Below are 23,928 nucleotides of genomic sequence, written 5' to 3' on the forward strand. Positions count from 1 at the left end.
GCTGACAGCAGTTCCCAGGGACTCACATAGGAAGCTGTCAGGTCACCTCAGTGTTGTCTGCACTGTCTGGCATCAGTTCTCCTGGGTTTCCAGACAGGGCATGGTCACGGTCCCTAGCAGAGGTGCTAGGCAGTGAATGAGGGGCGTTCTGCACTCAAAGCAGGTGACCTGTGCAGGCACAGGATCAGCAGAAGGGAGAGGAGATTGTGGGAGCTTTGCTTACGCTGATGGACTCAGGCTGGTAGTTGTAGAGAACCGGCTGAAGCTCGATCTGTTCAAACTGCTTCACTGAGTAGGGCAGCCGGAGAGAGATGTGGAAGTTCTGGAAGACTCTGACCCGAACGGGTTCTGAGACGCAGATGCCTGAGAGAACAAGAACGAATGAGCCCCCAGTGAAGGAGGAGGGAGGGAGGGAAATATCGGCAGTCGGATAACCGGAGGGAATGACATTTCCTGGTTGTACGGCAACACAGACTTCCAGAACTGAGCTGAAAGCTGCCATTTTGCTGGCAGGTCCCTGGCACAGATATTATTTTATCATTGTCCTTATTATTAATGCTTGCAATGGGACCCTAAGGTGTATATTTTCCGAGCACAATGTTGGTGCTGACCTTTAGAGCCCTAAATGGCCTCAGACCAGTATACCTGAAGGAGCGTCTCCACTCCCATCATTCAGCCTGGACACTGAGGTCCAGCGCCGAGGGCCTTCTGGAGGTTTCCTCACTGCAAGAAGTAAGGTTACATGGAACCAGGCAGAGGGCCTTCTTGGTAGTGGCACCCACCTTGTGGAATGACCTCCCATCAGATGTCAAGGAAATAAACTGACTTTTAGAAGACATCTGAAGGCAGCCCTGTTTAGGGACGTTTTTAATGTCTGATGTTTTATCTCTTTTTATTATATTAATATTCTGTTGCGAGCTGCCCAGATAGGCGGAGTATAAATAATAAATTATTTTTATGATTATTTAGGTAGGTTCTAAAAATATACACCTCAAGGTAAAGAGGTGTGCCTTCCACATTCGCCAAAAGCTGTATAATGAAGGTGCCAAGCCTTCTCCTGGATAACTCACTCTACCCACAGAATTCAAGGGCACAAGCCCTACTTGCCTGCCATTGGCTGCCACCCTGTATGAATGTGTTCAATTTGTGCCACGTGTGATGCCATGTACACCTAAAAATGCACCTCTGAAGCTTTACTGAGGTGCCTGTCGATCAAGGAGGTGAGACTGGTGAGCACACAAACACGGGTCCTTTTTGGTGGTGGCTGCACCGTTGCTGAAGGCAATTTCATTGGACATCCGGCAGGCCCTGAGAATTGTGGCTTTTAAAAAGGCCTTAAAGATTCATTTCTTTGCTGAAACCTTCAGTTAATTAAAGAGATTTGAGCTGCATGATTACTATTTTGGATCGATTTGGACAGTTTTTCTATATTTTGCTGGCATAATGCTGGCTTTTGGGTGTTTAGTACTGTTTGCAATGCTGCTTTGTTCAGTTATAATGCTTTTTAAAAAGCCTATTTCATTGCATGCTGATACCAGATTGCGAACTATTTCGAGAAGGCATGCCATTTGTAGAAAGCAGTAAATAATAATAGAGGCTTATGCAGCACGGCAGAATGGGTTGGGTATTATAATGGGTTTGTGTAGTCAGTTGAATGAAAATGGATGAATTAAACCCTGAAAGGGATAAATGAGTATTTAAGGTACCAGCAGCTAGAGAGTACAGTGTTTTGGTCCTAGAAATACAAAAATGCCCAGCTCACCATTCGTATTAGACATGCTAACAGCCTGGATCTCCCAGGTGGTGATGGAATCAGGAAGAATCACGTTTGTCCTGTGGGAGACAGAAATGAGGCCTAAATATACTGTGAGAGGCAGGAAGGGACTAACATGGCGGAAGAGCAAGCCAATCACATGGGGCCCATTGTGTAAATATTGTATTTAAAGCAGACATTCTGGGGGAACTTCCATTCCTCCTCACCACTATGAGCTGAATAAAGAGCATGAAATCCACTCTCGACTCTGAGTATATTTCAAGAACCAAGCCTCAGATGACCAAGCCCAGTCATCTTAGACCTGCCACATCCACACAATGTCTTGAAAGCACCCTTATTCTACTCGTGGAGATTCCTGGGAAGTACAGCATGTAAAAGGATGTCAGGAACTGTAGCTCTGCAAAAGAGCTATAATTTCCTCAAATTCTTTTGGGAATTATAGGGACAGAGCTACCTAAACTGAATAGCAACTTATTCATGTATGCAACTACAGCGGCAAGAATGTTGCTCGCCCAAAAACAGAAAGAAGCAGAAGTCCCAGCAAAGGAAGAATGGATAGATAAACTAATGGAGTATGCAGAAATGGCAAAACTTACCAGAAGAATTAGAAATCAAGACAACAAACTTTATAAAAGAATGGAAATGGTTCATTGAGTATTTACAGATAAACAGTAAACAGATAAGAACATTAGGAGGATTATTGTAATAACCTGCAGTTTCATAAGTATATATTTAAAGAAGATGAATAAATGAACAATTTAAGTTAATTTGGATATGCAGAAGATACGGTATTAAAAATAAATGTAAGGAACTGCAGAAAGAGGAGGAAGGAAGTCAAGTTTTGAAAGGATAAAACGCTTGTAAAATTAGTGAAATGTATAAACCTGAAAAGCATAAATAAAATAATTTAAAAAGGAATTGTAGTTCTGCAAGGTCAGCAAACCAGTAGTTTCGGGGGTCACGCCACAACAGCTACCGTGGGAGTCAGAATTCATTGCTGATCTACTGCAAATCACCCAGAGATCTATCAGCAGATCCTGGTCTTCTGTCTACCTACCTTCTGTTCCCAGGATGCCTTGAGGCCCAGCTCTCTGACCTACTTACGTGAAGGTCCGCTCCACGTCGTACGATTTCCAGAGCCAGCTCTCGGGGAAGACGCTCCGCAACTGAATGAACTCCTCATCGAATAAGTCCTCTTCCAGATCCTGGGTTTGAGCTGCATGGAAAGAGGAGGTTCCATGTTGAGAGCTGGGCTGAGGGACAGAGTTTGTATCCCTTCTCTGCCTTCCCTTCTCCTGAAGAAATCTCACAAGGCAGCAGAGGTTTCCAATCAGAGTCTTCCTTCTCCTAGATGGGCTACTTTCTCAGGTGGATGAGCCCCATCTACCCCTACGGGAAACTTTAATACAGTGGTACCTCAGGTTAAGAACTTAATTCGTTCTGGAGGTCTGTTCTTAACCTGAAACTGTTCTTAACCTGAAGCACCACTTTAGCTAATGGGGCCTCCCGCTGCCGCTGCGCCATCAGAGCACAATTTCTGTTCTTGTCCTGAAGCAAAGTTCTTAACCCAAGGTACTATTTCTGGGTTAGCAGAGTCTGTAACCTGAAGCGTATGTAACCTGAAGTGTATGTAACCTGAGGTACCACTGTATTATGGCACCCTGAGCAAGGCCACAATTTTGCAACCCCCAAGTAGGTTGTCAGGGAACTGCCATCGGAGCCAGAGGGAGAGGGAGGGCTCCAGAGGGGTTCAGGAGAGCGTCCCGGGGGGGAGAGAAGCAGCCCATCTTCTGGGGAAGGAATTCAGCGTAGCACCAGTGGAGAAGGGGGGCAGATGGGGGAATCGGCGAGGTGGCTCCATGACTCCTCGCAGGAGACCAGCGGGGAGAGCACAGGTCCTCCGCTGCCCACACCCTCCCTGCACAGAAGGCTTCCGTGCAGGGTGAGTAGGCGGCGACTAGGCGTCAAAGAGCTTCTTTGCTGGAAGAAGTTCAAGAAACGCCCACTGATGGATTCTGCCAGCGATTGAGACAGCCACGGGTGAGTGGCTGTCCGGACAGAAAGGCTTCACCCAGGTAACCCAGCCAGGTGTGGCGTCGATTTATGCACGAGCAACCTCTAGAACCATTACATAGGTCTTCTCAGTTATCAATCTTCTCAATTTTGCGCACGCCCCCTGGTTTAGTGCCTCGTGTGGGGGAACTGCCCGTGCCACCCTAAATCTGGCTAGGCTCCCAAGCTCTCGACTCACTCCGTCCAAGGCTGTGGGATCCCCAGGATTTTCGCCGTAGGCCTGCAGCAACTTTGCAGCAATCCAGGAAGGCTTGGCGACACTGCTGGGAGTCTGGGCCCTGGATCCGCTTGGCACGGTCCTCGCACGTCAGCTTTTGGCGCAGCAGCACCATGCCTCCCTGGCAACACCGCCGAAGCTCTGGGGTTTGGTACTTGGAAACTGCAGAGAGGAAAGAAGGACCAAAAAGCGAATGAATGGGTGGAATTGAAAGGTAAGCCAGGAGGTTGGGGGGCCGGGAGAGAGAGAAACCAAAATAAACGCAGCCACTTTCCCTTCCGTGAGGTTCAGGCCTCTTTCACATTATTGCAAAGACAGGGGGTGGTACGTGGGAAGGAAATCGAGGAGGAACTGATCTGTGTGCTCCAAAGCTAAGCATTTAAAGGTAAAGGTAAAGGGACCCCTGACCATTAGGTTCTGTCCCATTAAACTTTAATTAGTTTAATGCTGAGTAAATGTCCAGTGCGCTTCCATCGTCACAAGTCCCATTACAGCAGAGCATTTCGCGCAGCGGTTTAAGAAGGGCAGGAGAGGCAGTATCTTTTCAAAGAGGAATCTTGGAGCAAGCGGTTTGGAACTCAAAGAAAAGGTTTATTTACAAAAAGAAAAAACCCTGGCGACGAACCACACATATCAGCAAACACGCCCAAAGGGAGGGGACAAACACACCGGAGACTGACTATTTATACAAACTCACATTCCTGGAAGCTTAATGACTTCCAGCTGCTCATTGATTAGAGCGTCTTGCTACCTCTTAACCCTTTGATAGCAACAGGTTCAGTTATGGCCGACTCTGGGGTTGCGGCACTCATCTTGCTTTATTGGCCGAGGGAGCCGACGTACAGCTTCCGGGTCATGTGGCCAGCATGACTAAGCCGCTTCTGGCGAACCAGAGCAGCGCACGGAAACGCCGTTTACCTTCCCGCTGGAGAGGTACCTATTTATCTACTTGCACTTTGACATGCTTTCGAACTGCTAGGTTGGCAGGAGCAGGGACAGAGGAACGGGAGCTCACCCCGTTGCGGGGATTCAAACCATCGACCTTCTGATCGGCAAGCCGTGGCTCTGTGGTTTAACCCACAGCGCCACCATGCTGAAAAGACACATGGTGCTTCATTTTCAAGAGAATGGCATGCAAGTTCTGTTACATACAGCAGAACCTGACAGGAAGCCCAAGCCCTCCAAACCATTTGCCAAGATTATAAGCAGCGCAGAAAACTGTAGAACTTAGTGAAAGGCAACACATGGAGATCTACATCAATGGTTGCAGCGCACCCCTAATTATAATTCTTGCACAATTATGATATTATTGTACAATCTTAGAAGGTTGCATCATCTTGGAAGGGTGAGTGGCTGTGACTGACGGATGTCAGACTGACTGATGGGTGTCAGATCCACCAACGACATCAGCAAGGAGTTGCTGGTCTTAACTGTGTTGTTATAACAATTGTCACTTTAAGAAACTTGTGCTTTCTTTTCCCTCCTCCCTCCCCTTTCTTTTTCCTCGTGTGTCGTGTCTTTTTCGACTGTAAGCTTTTTCGATCTCCACTCCAAGTGCCCCTTTGGCTAAATAAATGGACAATGAATAAACAATAGCAAACACATGATTAAAAAAAACCAGGTAGAGTGTTTCAAAGGTGTCGGAGTATGTGCCTCAGTTGAATGTGACTTCAGCGCTGGCAATGGGGCAGCATCTTCTGCCACACCTGAGGGGAGTAGACCCACGGGGGACACACAGCTCTGTCTCCGACACCTCGCCACCACTCCCTGCCCTCCTGCATCTGCCACCTGAGGCAGCCGCTTCATTATGCCTCAAAGTAGAGCCGGCCCTGGAGGCGTCCTCCATTTCCCGCCCCCTCAGGGTTGTCGCCCCTCTTTCCTCGCGTCACTTACGCTTCTTCTGGAGCTCTTTGTGGAACTCCAGCGAACGCTTCTTCCGGGAAGCATCGGCGCTGCATCCATGTGCTAGAAGAACAGAAAGAACAAGGTGCTAATTGGAATTGTAGGTGCCGAAATTCCAAGGGAGCAGCTGCGCGGACGCTGTCAGCTCAGAGATGGGAAGAAGATAAAGTCCCTACCAGAGAAGAATGGCAAATGAAGCTATTGGATTATGCCGAAATGGCAAAACTGACCAGAAAGCTCAGGAAAGCCACTTCCGCGTAAGGAGGAGGTGGGGTTGCGGGCTTCACGGCCCCTCCCACATGCGCGGCAGGTGGAAGCCAGCCCCACGCGATTGGAGGGATTCCCAGCTGCATCATCCCCTGGCCAGCCAATTGGCTGGCTCTGGGGGCATGGCCTGCCCTATTTAAGGCAGGACGCGACCGGGGATTTCCTTCTTTGCTGCCGTCAGCTGTTCCTGCTTTTCCCATCCTCTTGCCCTATAAGGTTTTCGTTCCTTGACCTTGCTATGGACCATGGTTGGTTGCTGTTGAGGGGCCTGGTAGGAATTTTTCCACTTGGCAAATTGGCACCAGCCACTTGGTTTTCGCCTACCTCGTAGCAAATCGTCACAACTTTCTGGGTATTGGCAGTTAGGCATTGGTATTGTTCTGTAGATGGAAGAGGGGAGTTGGCACCATCACCTGCCCCACATATTGAAGGGTACTCTGTTAAAGGATTCCGGGGGGGGCGTGGCCCTGTCCGAAGTCTAGGGAGGTTAGGGCCTAAGGCACGCCCCCTAGCGGTGACCCTGGGGGAGTTCCTAGTTGATGTGCATCAGCAGGACTCCCCCTACTGGTGGTTAACCCTTCCCGGACTTCGAGCAGATGGCTGGAGTCGGATATAGTCGGTTAGGACCAATGCCTAAGCCAATACCGCTCTTCGCCTGTAACCAATAAAGTTGTGGCCTTTTTTTAGCCCATTTACCTTAATAATTGTGTCATGTGTCATTATTTCCACTGGGGGGGTCGGGAACTCGCCACGCAACCAGGAAGACCAAAACTTTCTTATGGAATGGGGAAAATTTACAATTTTCCTTAAAGACCACTGTAAGCAGCTGAAAACATTAGCAGGGCTGCAAAAACACTTGTAATGTAACGAGAACTATGGATACAATGGAGTTATAGAAAACATGGCTTATCTAAAAAAAGATGCAGGAGAAAAGGTTTAATAAAAGAACCCATGGAGGTGGGAAGTCCAGAGATTGGAGGGAATCTTGTCATTTCGGATGTGTTGTGGTATGAATATAAACTTAAATATGTAAAACCAAATAAACATTATCTAAAAAAGAAAGAACAAGTTGCAATGGTAGAAATGAGATGTTAGTGCTTCAGTCAACAATGCTCCCCGCTCCCCCAAACTCCCTCTCTGACCATATCCTTGTTTTCTGCTCCTCCTAACAAACTCACCTTTCCGGAGGGGGCTCATCAGCTCACCAGCCCGAATGGAGAGTCCAGCATCCCCAAAAACGCTGAGGGTGTTTTCCCCACTGCCGGCTGTGCAGCCCAGGTCATAGCTTCCCATGGCCTGGAAGACCTGGTTTCCAGAAAGAAAGGATTACAGAGATGGGTCAGTGCAACAGTGCACATGATCCAAACGTACAAGGAATCAGTCCTACAGTGCAGCAGCAGCACTGACGTTGGCCAGGTGCATTTTCTGCCCCGGTCTCCGTGCCTGCTCAAAACTTTTTTGTCTAAGCAAGCCTAACCTGACACTGTAAATTTGGTGTGTATTTTAATGTGTGATTGTATTTTATAGTGTGCCTAATTTTATTTTGAAAACTCGTCTCTGACATCCTTTAACGAAACATCCGTTAATATCCTTTAATGTACATTGTGCATTTCACAGGCTTTGATGACTAAACAGTATGTAAAGGTAAAGGTAAAGGGACCCCTGACCATTAGGTCCAGTCGTGGCCGACTCTGGGGTTGCGGCGCTCATCTCGCTTTATTGGCCGAGGGAGCTGGCGTACAGCTTCCGGTTCATGTGGCCAGCAGGACTAAGCTGCTTCTGGCGAACCAGAGCAGCACATGGAAATGCTGTTTACCTTCCCGCAGGAGCAGTACCTATTTATCTACTTGCACTTTGATGTGCTTTCGAACTGCTAGGTTGGCAGGAGCAGGGACTGAGCAACAGGAGCTCACCCCATCACGGGGATTTGAACTGCTGACCTTCTGACTGGCAAGTCCTAGGCTCTGTGGTTTAACCCACAGTGCCACCCGTGTCCCTAAGCAGTATGTAAATCTTGATAAATAGATAATATGACCCTGCTTGGATTACACCACTTGCCACTACAGTCGTACCTCGGAAGTAAAATGGAATCCATTCCAGAAGTCCGTTCTACTTCCAAAACATTCAGAAATCAAGGCGCGGCTTCTGATTGGCTCCCGCTTGGACTACTGCAATGCGCTCTATGTGGGGCTACCTTTGAAGGTGACCCGGAAACTACAACTAATCCAGAATGCGGCAGCCAGACTGGTGACTGGGAGTGGCCGCCAAGACCACATAACACCAGTCTTGAAAGACCTACATTGGCTCCCAGTACGTTTCCAAGCACAATTCAAAGTGTTGGTGCTGACCTTTAAAGCCCTAAACCCCCTCGGTCCTGTATACCTGAAGGAGCATCTCCACCCCTATCATTTTACCTGGACACTGAGGTCCAGCGCCTAGGGCCTTCTGGCGGTTCCCTCGCTGAGAGAAGCCAAGTTACAGGGAACCAGGTAGAGGGCCTTCTCGGTAGTGGCGCCCACCCTGTGGAACGCCCTCCCACCAGATATCAAAGAGAACAACAACTACCAGACTTTTAGATGACATCTGAAGGCAGCCCTGTTTAGGGAAGCTTTTAATGTTTGAGACATTACTGTATTTTAATATTGTGTTGGAAGCTGCCCAGAGTGGCTGGGGAAGCCCAGCCAGATGGGCGGGGTATAAATAATAAATTAGTAGCAGCAGTAGTAGTAGTAGTATATTGGCTGCAGGAAGCTCCTGCAGCAAATCAGAAGCCGCGGAAGCTGCGCCGGCTTCCGGGTTTGCGTTGTTTGGAAGCCAAAACGCTCAACTCGCAAGGTGTTCGGGATCCAAGACTGTAATGATATAAGGCAGCTCTCTGTGTTCCTTCTTCGCTCCTTTTGGCCTCGCTAGACACTGTGAAAACAGAACAGTGTCTAACCAGGCCAAAAGGAGCGAAGAAGGAACACAGAAAGGAACACCTTATATCATGTCAGACCACTGGGCCCATCTCTCTCAGGACTGTCTCTACCAGAGCGGCAGCATCTTTCAGGAGCTTCGGACAGGTGCCTCTCCTAGAGATGCCAGGAATCGAACCTTGGACCTTCTGCATGCAAAGCAGATGCTCTATCGACTGAGCTAAGGCTCTTCCGTGTCACGGCATGAGGGTGGTAGCAGAATTTATCTACGCACAGGCAATCCTCATTTTGCACTGGGATTATGTTTTGGACCCTCATCCGGTTTCGGAGCTATGCACACATTTGTGATTGTGCATCATTTGGACGCACCTAAACTGGTCGCTGCCTGTATGTATTTATTTAAAAGGGTTGCTAAAAGGCTTGTTTATTTATTTATCAAAACTGATATAACGGCATGGTTGTGAAACAAACAAACAAACAAAAAACCCCACACATGCAACCACCCTCAAAGAAGTTTACAGATCATTTCTCTAAGTGCAATTTAAAAAAACCCCAATAAAGCAGCATTGTAAAAACTGAGGTGCTACTTAAAAAAACAAAAAAACCCCTGTAAAACAGTGTAATAAAAAGAGCTCGCAAACAGGAATTTGGTCATAAAAAGGAGCAAACAGCTAATTAAATCACCTGTTAATTAAATCACCTGTTTGGACTTCCCCCACAACGGTCATTACTGGGTACGTGGACTGACAACATGGAAAGCTTTTCTGTCTAAATCAATTTTGACATGGATGTTACCTGTAGCTAGGATTGAAATAGCTCAGCAGTGGAAAACCTTGGAAAATCTACATTTGTCTTTGTGGAATAAGGACTTGTTGGCTTTGGCTGTCGCAGAAGCAGTTACGTACAAAGTGCTTGATTCCAGGGTGGGGGGTGGAGGACCCGGAACATCATCTGCTGAGGTTTTATTTCCTATTTTTCGGACTTAGATGCTAAATATTCACCATCCACGCCAGCTCAGGAAATGCGGACGTTGTGATTTATACTTGTGTATAAATATTTTCTTTTCTTTATTTGTTTATTTGCTTGTTGGCTTTAGCATATGGAACGATGCCATACTCTGCTGCTGCACTTTTGGGTTGTTAGAAATATTAGCAATAGAGGAAGTTTTTTTTTAATGAAAGTGACCAAAAGCCGGGGCCAGGGTGAGCCTAGGCAAAAAGATATGCCTTTGAAAAGGCAACTCCAATGACAATAACCTGTGGGAAGTTATTCCGGGGGTAGCCAAGGAGCCTAGAAACAAAGGGCCGTCTCCAAGAGGGTTCTACTCAAGAGTAGACCCTCAAAATTAATGGAGATGGGTTCCTCACATCCGTGAATTTCAGTGGATGACGAATGCTGATTACAACTAAAAAATAAAAATTTAAAATTACAAGAAAGAGACTGAGGAGAAATGTGTGTGGCTGTACCTTGTCTTGTGTGAGGCGATTCTTCCGGTTGAGGGCGTAAACAGCCGAATCGGTGGCAGCCAGGGATACGTAGGCTCTCGCATCGGTGTCTATGGTGAGGCTCAGGAAGTCCTGAGGCTGCAGATCAGTACTTGACGTCCGGAGTACCAGCTGGAGATTGGAGGGGCATAGACATTAGGGGCAGCCATTTTAACGCCCTGCATTTTAACACCCCCAATGCCCTTGTAAACCTCCGCTCTGTTCAGGAAAGGTTCCAAGAAGGAGAATTTTCACAAAAAATTTTTTTGAGAAGGCCTTACCTTCCCCTCACAGCTGTCAACGACATCCACCCAGATGGAGTTGGCCACGACTTCGTCCCTGAGGCGGTAAAAGGCCACAAATCGAAACGTGGGCATCAGGCTGGGGGTGATGGGAACGGAAACGACAGTGTAGGAGCCTTGGGCCACGCTGTTGACAGAGACAATGTCCCCCTTGTTCAACACCTGGAGGGAAAGGATCAGTTCAACGAAAAGTGCTTCAGCATGGGAATATGCAGTGATTTTGAATGTTCACGTTTCATATATGTTGTCTTAGCACTGAGGTGGTCCTATAACATGAGTGAGGCAGCCGCCTTAGCGCTGGTGAGGTGTTTGAGGACAGAACTGTGACGGCTACACAATTTCCCCCGTGCCCCACATTCTAGCCTGCTTCCCTCAGGAGGGCACTGCCCTAATTTTAGGCCAAGTTGCCTACAAAAATGTGTTTCTTAGAATAAATTCACACCAAAATGCTTGATGAATTTTCGAGACGGTTTTAAATAGAACCAACGCAAAGTGACATGGGAATGCGGAGAAATGGACTGGAAAAACTAAAAACCAAGAGAAACCAAAAATTGATTGGCCCATCTTTGCCCTTAACCCATCTTTCCTTCATCCTAGGAAGGTTAGGGCCCCTTATAACACCCCAGGAAGGATTCACCATGTAATAGAATTGGGAGAAGGCAGTCGACCCAACGCTTTTCAACCCTAATGTAAGGGTCTCTCCAGGGTTCAAGCCTTGATATTTGGGGCTTTCGATGATCAAGTAGTTTCCTCTTGGGGAGTCCATGCGTTTGGCAGTCAAGGTGACCTCTGCTGGAGACTCTGTTCCGACTCTTAGCTGTGTGGGTGACAAAGGCACACAAAAACACAAAGTCACATATTCGCTTCTCGGACCCAGACTAGACCACTAGAGTGCTCTCTACACGGCCCTACATTTAAACACAGTTTGGAAACTTCAACGGGTACAGAAGGCATCTTTTAGAAGGCCAACAGGAGCTAGATTGCTGGACAGCCAATGTAGGGGTTGTTGGACTACAACTCCCATCACCCTTGACCATTGGGCTGTGAGAGCTGGGACTGATGGAAGTTGGAGTCCCACGACATCTAGAGTGCACCATGTTGAGTACCTATCATGGGCTTCTGGTTGGGTGCAGAGGAACGGTGGGAGGAACCAGCTGGGGAACTGCCAGGGGAAGAAGGCTCAGATCCCGGGTAGAGGTGGCAGAACATTGATGCTTGCTCAGAGGGAGAAGACTGGGAAGAGGTAACAGGGCTTAGTGAGCTGAGAGAGTTTGCGGCAGAGAGAAGTCCAGAACAAGGCAAAAGCTGAAGCAGGTGATAAGGAGGAGGGAGACCAAGAGGTAGAGATGGGTCTGGCCGGTGAAGAGTCACAGGTGTCTCCCTCTCCTGCTGTGACAAGCTCCCCTCCTCCCTGGTTTCCCAGGACCAGGAAAGGGCTGAAAAGGGCAGAAGAGAAGTTAGCTTTGTGCAGGCACAGTCTCAGATTGCTTGGGAAAAGCCCTGCAGAGGAGGGGACTTAGGCAGCTATGGGGAGGTGGGAACCTTCAGCAACTGATTCATGGGGCCAGACCTACTGGGGATGAGCTGCTGTGCTCATTAGGCTTGATGCTCCACCACAAGTCTGCAAAGATCACCTTTGTGCTAATAAAGAGTTAACTCCAGCTTCGAACAGTATGATTTACTGTTTGACAGAACCCTTTGGCTATATGGTTTATGCATATCCGATTTGCAACAGTTGCATTGACTGCCTATTCTTGTTTAGACAAGTCTACCCAGATTCTTAGAAAGCTGCGGTGATTTTAATCTGTTTTAGTATTTTAACTTTATTATGGACGGAATTTTCCTGATTTTGCTGTTTTGTTCGTTTGTAAATCGCTTTGCGCTGTTTAAACAATAAAATAAAATAAAATAATGTATGAATTTGATGAAATAAACAAATGAAATAAATGAGTGCTTTTGGCTAGCTCAAATGCATCCTTGAATTGTGAACCACTCTGAGATCTTCGGGTGAAGGGTGGTATACAAATTTAATAAGTAAAATAAATGAAATAAACTTGCTTGCCTCTGGCCCCACCCAACACTGTCACAAATCCAGAAGGTTTGCCAAGAAAGAAGGTAGGCCTCGAGTACTGAAAAAGGGTATACTGCCTCTGCCTTAGTGGTGTGGGACCTGGTTATTAGAAGGCCCACATTCACCCAGAACTGCTAGAAGCTAAGACTGGCCTTGGAGACTCTGCTGTATGACTTGCCCCACTGAGAAATATATATATAGATTTAGCCAGCAACAGGGACAGAGTCTTTTCGGTGGTGACCCCAGCATCTTTGGTGTTATGTACTGAAGTTCTCACCCTGGGCCAGCAGGGGGTTACTATAGATAGTATGCAAATGAAGGATCAAAAGTGACCTTCAGTGATTGGATAGTTTGTATGCAAATGAAGGATCAAAAGTGACCTTCAGTGATTGGCTAGTTACAGAAAATGGTTACAATTGCATTCTAGTGGAGCTCTATATAAGCAGGCTGACTGAGCTCCTCAGTTCAGTTCTGTTCCAGCTTACAAATAAAGAGCTGCTTTGGAAGAATCGCTGTGTTGTCTTATATGTTCGCCCACAACTTAACATTTGGAACACCTTGCCCCAAGTATTTCATTTGATCCCACCTTTGGTGGTTTGTCTACTCTTCCTCCTTCAGAGGAAACTGAAGGTTGAAATGAACTTGCTATTGTTTAGGGCAGGTCCAGTTTGTAGTTCCACTGCCCTCAGAAATTCAGACGGCCCCCTAAGTTGTGGAACTCTCTTTCCAAAGAGCACGTGGCAACTTCGCTGCCAAATTTTCGCTGCATGCGGAAGACGAGCCTCTCTGTGTGTCTCAGCATTTGATGCCTGACGTATACACACCCTATTCACGCAACGGTCATTTGTTTTGGACTGTTTTTAATGTCGCATTTTTAATTGTTGCGACTTGCCCTGTGCGTGAAGGGCGGATATTAATCAAAACAACAACAACATACCAGGATAGTGATTGAGGTGGCACCAGCGGGAACGTTGAATCTGTGCGTCACAATTCCATGATCGTTGCTTTCTATTTGGGCATCAGCTGGTGACGAGCCTCCTGCTATCTGGGTTGAGATGTGGACTGGGAGGCGGGGGGCAGGTGCGCCATCTGGGAGTGAAACAGTAGCCTGGAACGAAACAGCAACATAAAAAGTTTATGACGACATCCACACCGGGTGCCACCTTTGCTTGCATTGCTTGCAAATCCTGCCTACCCGGCGCTTCCATATCCTCAAAGCTCATACCAGCCCACGCAACCTTTAGCGGCTCCTTCCAGCCCCACACAGCTCCTCTGTGGCTCTGCTTTTTTCAAACCTCTGCTGTTGTTTAAAACCACCATTTTAAAACCTGCCTTCTCCTTTGCTCCCCTCCCTGCCCCAACAACATGCAAATCCAGGAGTGCGACATGAGCTTCTCCTTTCCCTTCCTCCCCCACAACAAACACTCTGTGAGGTGAGTGGGGCTGAGAGACTTCAGAGAAGTGTGACTGGCCCAAGGTCACCCAGCAGCTGCATGTGGAGGAGCGGAGACGCGAACCCGGTTCACCAGATTACAAGTCTACCACTCTTAACCACTACACCACACTGGCTCTCCTAACCCAGACTCTGCTAACCCAGAAATAGTACCTCGGGTTAAGAACTTTGCTTCAAGATGAGAACAGAAATCATGCTCCGGCGGTGCGGCAGCAGCAGGAGGCCCCATTAGCTAAAGTGGTGCTTCAGGTTAAGAACAGTTTCAGGTTAAGAACGGACTTCCGGAATGAATTAAGTACGTAACCGAGGTACCACTGTACTAACTTTTATCAGCCTCTTTGGGAGCCCTAAAATGGATAAAATCTTGGAACAAACCAACAAAACGGGAAATACGTGAGCAGCAGGAGACGCAATATACACACCAGCACTTCAAAGGGTGCCCCGGGCACAAAATGGTGCTTGGTTTTGGATAGGTCAACCGAATATGGAGATTCCACAAATTTCACTGAGGCCAGCTCCTGCTCCTCCAGCTCACCACCTATGAGAATGAAGGGAAAAGACAGTGAAGAAACGGAACCCACTGTGGCCTTCGCTCTCTGAAGGCCCTTCCAGATCGGTGTTTATTATGGGTTTATATTCTACAATGTGTTTTTGGCACAGTCATGGTGTAATCATGGTGGACCGATCCTATCTTATTAGTTGTTCTGCGATGCTCCTTATTATGATTATGATTATGATTATGATTATGATTATTATTATAGTCATACCTTGGAAGTCGAACGGAATCCATTCCGGAAGTCTGTTCGACTTCCAAAACATTCGGAAACCAAAGCATGGCTTCTGATTGGCTGCAGGAAGCTGCTGCAGCCAACCGGAAGCCGCAAAAGCCCTGTCAGATGTTTGGTTTCCAAAAATAGTTCACAAACTGGAACAGTCACTTCCAGGTTTGAGAACTAAGCTGTTCGAAAACCAAGGTACGACTGTATTATTATTATTATTATTATTATTATTATTATTATTATTATGCCTTTTCCCCAGACCAGGACTCCAGACGGCTCACACTACTTGAAACAACACAGCTAAAATCAAAATGCTAAGAACATATAAAAGATAATTGCTAAAAAGTAAATAAAATCTAACAGAATTAAAACAATATTTTTTTATTGCCAATGCTCAGCAGAGTGTGGGGAAAGAATGTGGGTAAATGATTGTTGAATTTTACTGTATTTTGTTTGTTCATATTAAATGAAACACCAATAAAAAGCATTTAAAAACAACATTTTTAAAAAATAAAAATCTATTAAAATATAGATAAGAAAAACAGCACAACACTATTAAAAAACCTTCCCTTGAAAAAAAAACCTAGCCAGTTCCCAAAGGACTGTTGGGAACAGAAGGTTTTCATCTGCTGGCCGAAGACAGCAAGGAAGGAGCCAGCCTGGCTTCTCCAGGGCAGGAGTTCCAAAGTATGGGAGCAGCCACCACTGAGAAGGCCGTGCCATGCGTCCCCACCAAGCAGGCCTCTGAGGGTGGTGGGACCGAGAGAAGGGCCTCCCCCAAAGATCTCAAAACCCGGGTCACCTTGTATGAGGTGATATAAAACTACAGCTCCCAGAATTATTTGGTGAGGGAAAGCCATGTCTAAAGTGGTTCAGACATGTCCCATTTGCAAACTTACTTGCTTTCTCTATCACAGTGGCTGCGATGTAGAGCGTCGTCCCGGCTAGACTCCTCAGCGGACGTCCCAGTTTCTCAGAGAGGAGGCTGGGTTTTAGGATGAGTGAGCAGTGACCATCCGTTACCTGAATACGGAGGAGATGGTAGCAGAGTGGGATATAAAATTAGTTGTACCGTGCTGATATTCAAGCAGGACACATTCAGAGACCTGTGTGGTGTAGCAGTTAGGGTGCGGGCTCAGGACTTGAGAGACCTGGGTTCAAATCCCTGCTCAGCCATAAAGTTCAGGGGTCAGTCTTTGGGTCAGTCACCATCGCCCAGCCTCACGTGGTACCTCAGATGGTCATTGTGAGGATAAAGGATGGGAGGAAAGAACCATGCGTGCCACAAATATAAATTATTATATATTTATATATAAATAGAATTTATTATTATAATATATAAATATTTATATGTTTTATATATAAAGCAAAACAAACCACAATTCCCCTAGGGCCTAGGCCTTAACATAACAAGAGACTAGCATTTCATAGCTGAGTTTGGATTGAGGAGGGTAGAAGAGACCCTAATTTTGTGGGTCAGATGGAGGGCCTTAAGTCATAAGGGTATTGGAAGAGGCAAACAGTATTATTATTATTATTATTATTATTACCCCACCCATCTAGCTGGGTTTCCCCAGCCACTCTAGATGGCTCCCAAAAGAATATTAAAAACACGATAAAACAACAAACATTGAAAACTTCCCTAAACAGGGCTGCCTTCAGATGTCTTCTAAAAGTCAGATAGTTGTTTATTTCCTTGACATCTGATGGGAGAGTGTTCCACAGGGCGGGCGCCACCACCGAGAAGGCCCTCTGCCTGGTTATTACTTTATTTTAGGCCTGCTTTGCTATATTACAGCAGCGGTGAGGAGTTTGTTTTTTGGCCCACTGGGCCAGATCGTTATCTCATGGCTCATCACCATAACGCCAGGTGAATGACAGATTGGGTGGTCCTGCCCATCTGCCAAAACTGGCCCTAATAAAGGAAATAGTGCATTTAAGCATGCTCAGAAAACCTCGCCTCGCTACGGAATCTATTCCACACACGCTGACAATGCGCGGACATCTGGGAGCATGGTTAAAAGTCTCCAGGTATCCCACCAGCGCTCCTGATTTTAGGAGCTAAGCGTCAGATGGATCACTAATTACAAGGGGAAACTAGGAGGGCTCAACTCCATAGATAAATTATTATTATCTCTGGAAAGCCAGCAGGAAGGCCTGTGAGCTGATGAAGGGCAGGGACGTTTCTTACCGTGACTTGTTGCTCCAGTCCCGGGATGTACATTTTGCCCCCATCTTCATCTGTCACTCCGAAACGCACATAGGCCGTGGCAGTCACTCCCTTCCCGTAAAAAAATCTGTTGGGAGAAGAAATCGGGGACAATTCTAAGGCGAGGAGTTTGGGGTGAGCAAGCAGGGTACATTGCCACTGCCTGCATTTAATAGTCACAATGAACAAGGGTGGAGCTAGCTTCTCCTTTCCTCTCCTGTGTGGCTAAGAGGCAGAATTGCAAACGTAAGGAGATTCTTCTGGATCAGGCCAGTGACCCATCTAGTCCAGCCTCCTGTTCTCACAGCGGCCAGCAACCAGGACTCAAAAGCTTCCCTGTCTCCAGCTGTGGAGGCAGAATGTAGGCATCTTGCCGAGTAGCCATTGGTAGCCCCTTTTTTCTGGTTTCTACTTTTGGCTAATTGCAGCTTCCTGCGTTGTCCAAACCAGAAACTGTGGCTAACTAAAGTGAATTTCAACATGTCTCAGATCATGGTTTGAAGGTGGCTTGGTAGAAATTAACTATAGTTAGTGATTTTGTGATTTATATTTTGGTTTTATTCTGTGAACCCGTCCCCAAGACCTGCGGGTATAGAGTGGCATATAAATTAAATTAACAACATCACAACAACAATAATAATAAATTTTATTTATACCCCGCCCTCCCCAGCCAAGACCAGGCTCTGGGCGGCCACCTCCAAGTATAAAAACAATTGATTAAAATACAACTTCAAAACAAGATTAAAATACAACATTAAAATGCAGCCTCATTTCAGTAGAAACTCAAATCAAAAACTTTTTGGGGATGAAAGCGTCAAATCTTCACCAAGGCCAACTATCCAGACTGGTCCTACGTGGGCCAGAAAAAAAGCCAGGGACAAATATAGAAATAACCAGTTAGTTTTAACCGTAGTTTGTTGTACTTGACGACACAACAAACTATGGTTAACTAAAGGCAAAACAAAAAACTTCCAGACCCTGCCCTCCACCCAGTCAAGTCGCTACACTAATGTGGCTACATTTCTTCACATTATGCTAAACAGTGGTTTAGCGTGACACTGGGAAACTATTTTACTGTAAAATAGTAAATGAGTCTTTAAACCAGAAATGCAAAATTCCTTTGTGCATATGTGTGTGTGTGTGTGTGTGTAAAAATGGACTGTCTGCCCTCTGGTCAAACAGGGGTCTTATTTGAGGCCTAAAGCAACAACCATACTACATGTTCTTAAACCGTGCTGTTTTTTTTGCAATATAATATAGAATATATGCTAGTGTGACCGCTGCTGAACCAAACCAAAGGCCCACTTAGTAGGGGTGTGAACAAACCACATTTGGTTGGGACCTCAATTTGGGGAACATTGAGAAAGGTGTCCCTGAATAATAAACTTTCCAAATATCAGACAAATCGGTCCAGGGGCCTTTGAGCTAGGCACCATTAAAGTTTATATTTAAATGGTGAAGGGTGGCTTATATAATGTTTAGTTAATTACAGTATATCAGAAACGTCCCAACCCGTAAGAGGAACTTACTTAGCCTGAAGGTCAATACTCAAGTCGGAGTTCTGCTGGGGTGAGGTCAGGATATATTTCCGTTCCGGGACGATTGTCACCTCAAAATGAGGCAGCACTGAGGAGAGAAAGACAGGCTGAAATTCGCTAATCAGTGTTATAGTGCAAATGGCCTGTGCCATGTAAGATCTTCTGGGAAAGCTCTGGCCATGCAGTTGGAAGCAGGGCCTTGTCTGCGATGGCCCCCCGGCTTTATGGAATGGGACTCGCTGCCCAGGTAGGCAGCCTTTTGAAAGAGGGTTTTTGGGTTGCCTTCTGCTCCACAGAGAGGTTTCATAGCTCAGTTGATAGAGCGTGAGGCTCTTCATCTCAGGGTTGCAGTTTTGAGCCACACGGTGGGTGAAAAATTCCTGCACTGCAGAGGGTTAGACTAGATGACCCTCAGGGTCCCTTCCAACTTTACAACTCGATGATTCTATATGTGCTGGCTGTGGCTGTTGGGAGCGGCAGAATTTCACATGCGGGTCTCTCCAAGTACCTACTCAGAGATGCTTGGGACTGATTCTGGGAGCTCCCTAGGCTCCTGTATTCTCTCACCTGCCCTTCTTGTGCAGGCAGGTAGAATATTGCATTTTGCAATGTTTGGATGCCCTGTGCACAGTGTTGGAGTGAGGCTTTTGCTAGTCTTTGAGATCCTGGTAAGTTCCTAATCTTAGCCCCCTCAGCTGCATTTTTCCAACTCAGACCATTCCCCTCAGCCCATCAGCAGCACTCAGGTTTCTGTTACTTGAGATATGGCACCAAAACACCTGGCAGCCTAATAATTGGGTGGCGCTGTGGGTTAAACCACAGAGCCTAGGGCTTGCCGATCAGAAGGTTGGCGGTTCGAATCCCCGCGACAGGGTGAGCTCCCGTTGCTCGGTCCCTGCTCCTGCCAACCTAGCAGTTCAAAAGCACGTCAAAGTGCAAGTAGATAAATAGGTACTGCTCCAGCGGGAAGGTAAACGGTGTTTCCATGTGCTGCTCTGGTTCGCCAGAAGTCGCTTAGTCATGCTGGCCACATGACCCAGAAGCTGTACGCCGGCTCGCTCGGCTAATAAAGCGAGATGAGTGCCGCAACTTCAGAGTCGTCCGCGACTGAACCTAATGGGGTCCCTTTACCTTTTAAGAATGTACCACTTCCTCACAAGAAGGGAGGGTGGGAGAATCATATTATCAGGTTGTTTAAACAACCGCACCTGTTGAGCTGTTGCCTGTCACACACAGCTCTCAGAAAGCCCTCTACCTTAGCAGAACATACCGTATTTTTTCACCTCGAACTCAGTGGTCGTGTTGTGACCTGGAGTGGTGGTGAAATGGGCCGTGATTCGCCAAATGCCAGGCCTAGGAGGAGGGGAAGCAGCGGCGTAGCGTGGGTAGTCAGCACCCGGGGCAAGGCAAGTAATTTGCGCCCCCTAACCCGGGGCAAGGCAAGTAATTTGCGCCCCTAACCCCTAACCATGGTCATTAATACTGACGGCTCTACTCTGGGGCAAACTTCGTAGTGACTACTGCCCTCCGTGGTGTTGTTTTTGCAATTAAAGGACCCCTGCCTCAAATAAAGCATCTTGGGGATTGGGCACTGGGATTTGCCAAGGGAGCTGGGAATTGCAGTTCAGTGGCGGGTCAGGGGGAGAGGGTCCCTTCCGCGTCTGGGTGCCGCGGGCCCCTTTGCGCCAAGACGCACGTCTTTGGGCGTCGCGGCGCAGCCTTCTCGGTCTCCCTCCCCGGCCCGGCTAGCCCCGACGCGGCTTCTTTCTGGCGCGGGGAGGGGGCACCTCTGGGGCCAGTGGGTTGGCCAGCCTCCGGCGCGGGTGGGCGGGCCCCGTCGGGGCGGGTGGGTGGCGTGGCGCTTGGTGCCGAAGCCTCCGCCCGCAGCACCCCATCGGGAGACCCAGCCGGAAGGAGCCTCGAGCCGGCTGTCGGACGCGGCTGAAGCAGCCAGGGCGGCATGGCAGGCGGCGGCGGCTCCCCGGCAACTCCATGCGGCCAGCCCTGCGCGCTGGCCGAGCCCCGCAGGTGAACGCTGCCCGTCGGTGAGGAGGGGCTGCCTGGCGCGCCTTCTGCAGCGAGCGCTGAGAGCCGCTGCCATGGGGCTCTGGGCGAATCCGGAGGCAGCGAGCGCGCCCCCCCAGAAGTTGCGCCCGGTGCGGCCGGCCCCCCTTGCACCCCCCACGCTACGCCACTGAGGGGAAGGCAGAAAGAACAGGAAGAAAACTTGAGCCAGGCCATAGTAATGTAAAGAACCAGGGAACTAGTTTTGCATATTGAACAGCAGTTGCACCCCCCCCCCTCACAAAAAGCTGAGTGGCAATGTATATCTAGACAGCAATAAATTTGCAAAAGCAGTTTGTAACGCTTCCTAGGGGTCTATAACTCAAATGAGAAAAGCAGGTTTTTTTGTTTTTGTTTTAAATCCTCCCAGATGAGCACAAGCCCTAAACCAGATCTTTGCACCCTGGCCTAAAAAAACAGTTGCCAACTTCTCTGCCGCTCCATGCTCCTGTGCCTTTAAAGGCTAGGTGTCCCAGTGGGCTGATTCAATATGAGGCAGCAAGCAACTGTTTGCCTGCCATGAAACGTTTGCATGCAGAAATCCAGCAGGTAAAGCTTTCGTCATCATTGTTTCCTCATGAAGCCCGGGCTAAAATCCTGCCCAGCACACCGCTGTTAAAGTACAATATTTATTCCTTCTAGAATAAAAAAGGTTACTTCCTTATTTCAAGGTATTCTGCCCTGTGGAACGCCCTCCCACCAAATGTCAAAGTGAACAACAACTACCAGACTTTTAAAAGACACCTGAAGGCAGCCCTGTTTAGGGAAGCTTTTAATGTTTGATGCTTTACTGTATTTTAATATTTTGTTGGAAGCCGCCCAGAGTGGCTGGGGAAGCCCAGCCAGGTGGGCGGGGTATAAATAATCAATTATTATTATATATTACAGTATTATAGGTGCTTGGGTCATTAGGAATTGCTGTTGCTTTGGGGCAATATTTGGCACCTGGGATCCCAACAGGGCAAGCGTAAGGAGACAAGGTCAACACATTCACTGCTCACATACCCTCCAACATTGCTTTGATGAAAATAGGGACGTCCCATTCCTTAATTTTACTACTTATATCCCCACACATCTTATTGGGTTGCCCCAGCCACTCTGGGCAGCTTCCAACATATATAAAAACACAATAAAACATTAAACTTTTTTCTTTTAACTTCCCTATACAGGATTGCCCTCAAACAACTCGGAAGTCAAAGAACTCCATACCCTCAACATTTCTAAACAGGGACATCCTACCATGCCTTCTAACATTTTTCTGGTTAAAATAGGGACGTCCTAAGGGAAGCAGGACATTCTGGGATCAAATTAGAAACCTGGGCAGCTTCTCTAAATCAGGGGCGTCCCTGGAAAATAGGGGCACTTTTAGGGTCTCCACCCTTGAATTTCTGCCACCTCTCGGATTCACCACCACTGGTTAAACTTACTCAGAGATATCGGGGATTGACAGGTGATCATTTATCACAAACTGGACCGGCATACGCTCGACTTTCCGGACCTGAATACCTCGCGGGTTCTGGTGGAGAGAGAGAGACAGGAAGACATCCATGTTTCGACAACAGGTCATCATGGCTACATCTGCAATGTACATATAAAGCAGTTCAGGGGTGCTAACTTGAATACAGTGGTACCTCTGGATGCAAACAGGATCTGTTTTGGAGCCCCACGTCTCCGCGTCTGCAGGTCGCAATTCTGTTCCCCTCGCAGCGCTACAATTCCCAGAGTTCCCTGGTAGCAGGGACTGAGATAAATTTGTGGAGGATAATTCATCCTGGCTACCAATCAAGATGGTTATATTCCACCTCCACAGTCAAAGGCAGGATGCTTCTGAATAACAGGGGCTGGAAGCCACAAGAGGGGACAGTGCTTGTCTCACACTAAAGTCTCGCTCGTGAGTTTCCTGCAGGGATCTGGTCTGCGCTTGCGAGAACAGGATTATGGGCTATGGATTGTTTGAAAGGGAGTGTCAGTTTCGACCTCCCACCCCTTTGCATTTTGGAACAACGCTCTCAGTTACCTGCACAGTGACAACCACGGATTCGGAAGTTGGCCTCAGTTTGTGATCCAGGACAAAAACTCGGAAATTCACTGGAAACAGAAGAACCAAAAATGGAGTGTGAGGAAGAAGTAGGATAATAATAATAATAATAATAATAATAATAATAATAATAATAATAATGTTTTTACCCAGTGATCTTTTACTAGAAAAGTACAGTGGTACCTCGCAAGACGAAAAACGCGCAAGACGAAAGGGTTTTTCGTTTTTTGCGTTGCTTCGCAAGACGATTTCCCCTATGGGCTTGCTTCACAAGACGAAAACGTCTTGCGAGTTTGCTTCCTTTTTCTTAAAGCCGTTAATACACAGCAAATCCGCGCTCTGCAAGACAACACAACTCGCAGAACGAATTAATTTCGTCTTGTGAGGCCACCACTGTATGAACGCCTCCCTTGTTCTCTTATAATGGCAATGGTGCCCACCTGAGAGGTGGCGAATTCTGGCTGAAATAAAGCCCTGTTTGTATCCCACCCATCTGACCGGTTGTGGAGCTACACTCATGGTTTAGAACATTAAGGAAGGGTTTTCATAACGCCGATGGACACATTACACCCTACTTTTAACGTTCACAATGCGTTATTAATATGTGACACCAGAGAGCGCTGCAAAGCAGCCAGGAATTGGCAGTAAGAAAACAGCGGTTTTACAGAGAAAACAAGGTAAGAAACACTTTTAATTTACAAGTATGCCCTGTGAAGTTTTAGAACTATATATCTAATATCGTTCTAATAACGTTAAATAGGTCAGTGTAGATCCAGCCTGGGTTGCCCCAGCCACTCTGGGTGGCTTCCAACACATATAAAAGGATAATAAAATATCAAACA

General features: G+C 47.3%; 1 protein-coding gene across 1 annotated transcript in view; it reads right to left on the bottom strand.

Annotated features, from left to right (window-relative positions):
* The window catches only part of LOC309364325 (complement C4-A-like), a 61,492-nt gene that overhangs the window by 29,887 nt on the left and 7,677 nt on the right, over window positions 1-23,928 (bottom strand). The window contains exons 4-20 of the mRNA XM_081901301.1: window positions 23,066-23,136; window positions 22,476-22,564; window positions 20,255-20,337; window positions 18,976-19,072; window positions 17,429-17,534; window positions 16,137-16,260; window positions 14,881-14,996; window positions 13,943-14,113; window positions 11,572-11,751; window positions 10,914-11,096; window positions 10,615-10,764; window positions 7,412-7,538; window positions 5,958-6,029; window positions 4,026-4,226; window positions 2,879-2,990; window positions 1,763-1,833; window positions 224-363 (exon numbers count right to left, since the gene is read on the bottom strand). Coding sequence (XP_081757427.1) covers window positions 224-363; window positions 1,763-1,833; window positions 2,879-2,990; window positions 4,026-4,226; window positions 5,958-6,029; window positions 7,412-7,538; window positions 10,615-10,764; window positions 10,914-11,096; window positions 11,572-11,751; window positions 13,943-14,113; window positions 14,881-14,996; window positions 16,137-16,260; window positions 17,429-17,534; window positions 18,976-19,072; window positions 20,255-20,337; window positions 22,476-22,564; window positions 23,066-23,136 — 2,093 coding nt within the window. The remainder of the gene's footprint in view (window positions 1-223; window positions 364-1,762; window positions 1,834-2,878; window positions 2,991-4,025; window positions 4,227-5,957; window positions 6,030-7,411; window positions 7,539-10,614; window positions 10,765-10,913; window positions 11,097-11,571; window positions 11,752-13,942; window positions 14,114-14,880; window positions 14,997-16,136; window positions 16,261-17,428; window positions 17,535-18,975; window positions 19,073-20,254; window positions 20,338-22,475; window positions 22,565-23,065; window positions 23,137-23,928) is intronic.

This window comes from Podarcis melisellensis (assembly GCF_964234715.1).
Source record: "Podarcis melisellensis genome assembly, chromosome: 2".
Classification (NCBI taxonomy): Eukaryota; Metazoa; Chordata; class Lepidosauria; order Squamata; family Lacertidae; genus Podarcis; species Podarcis melisellensis.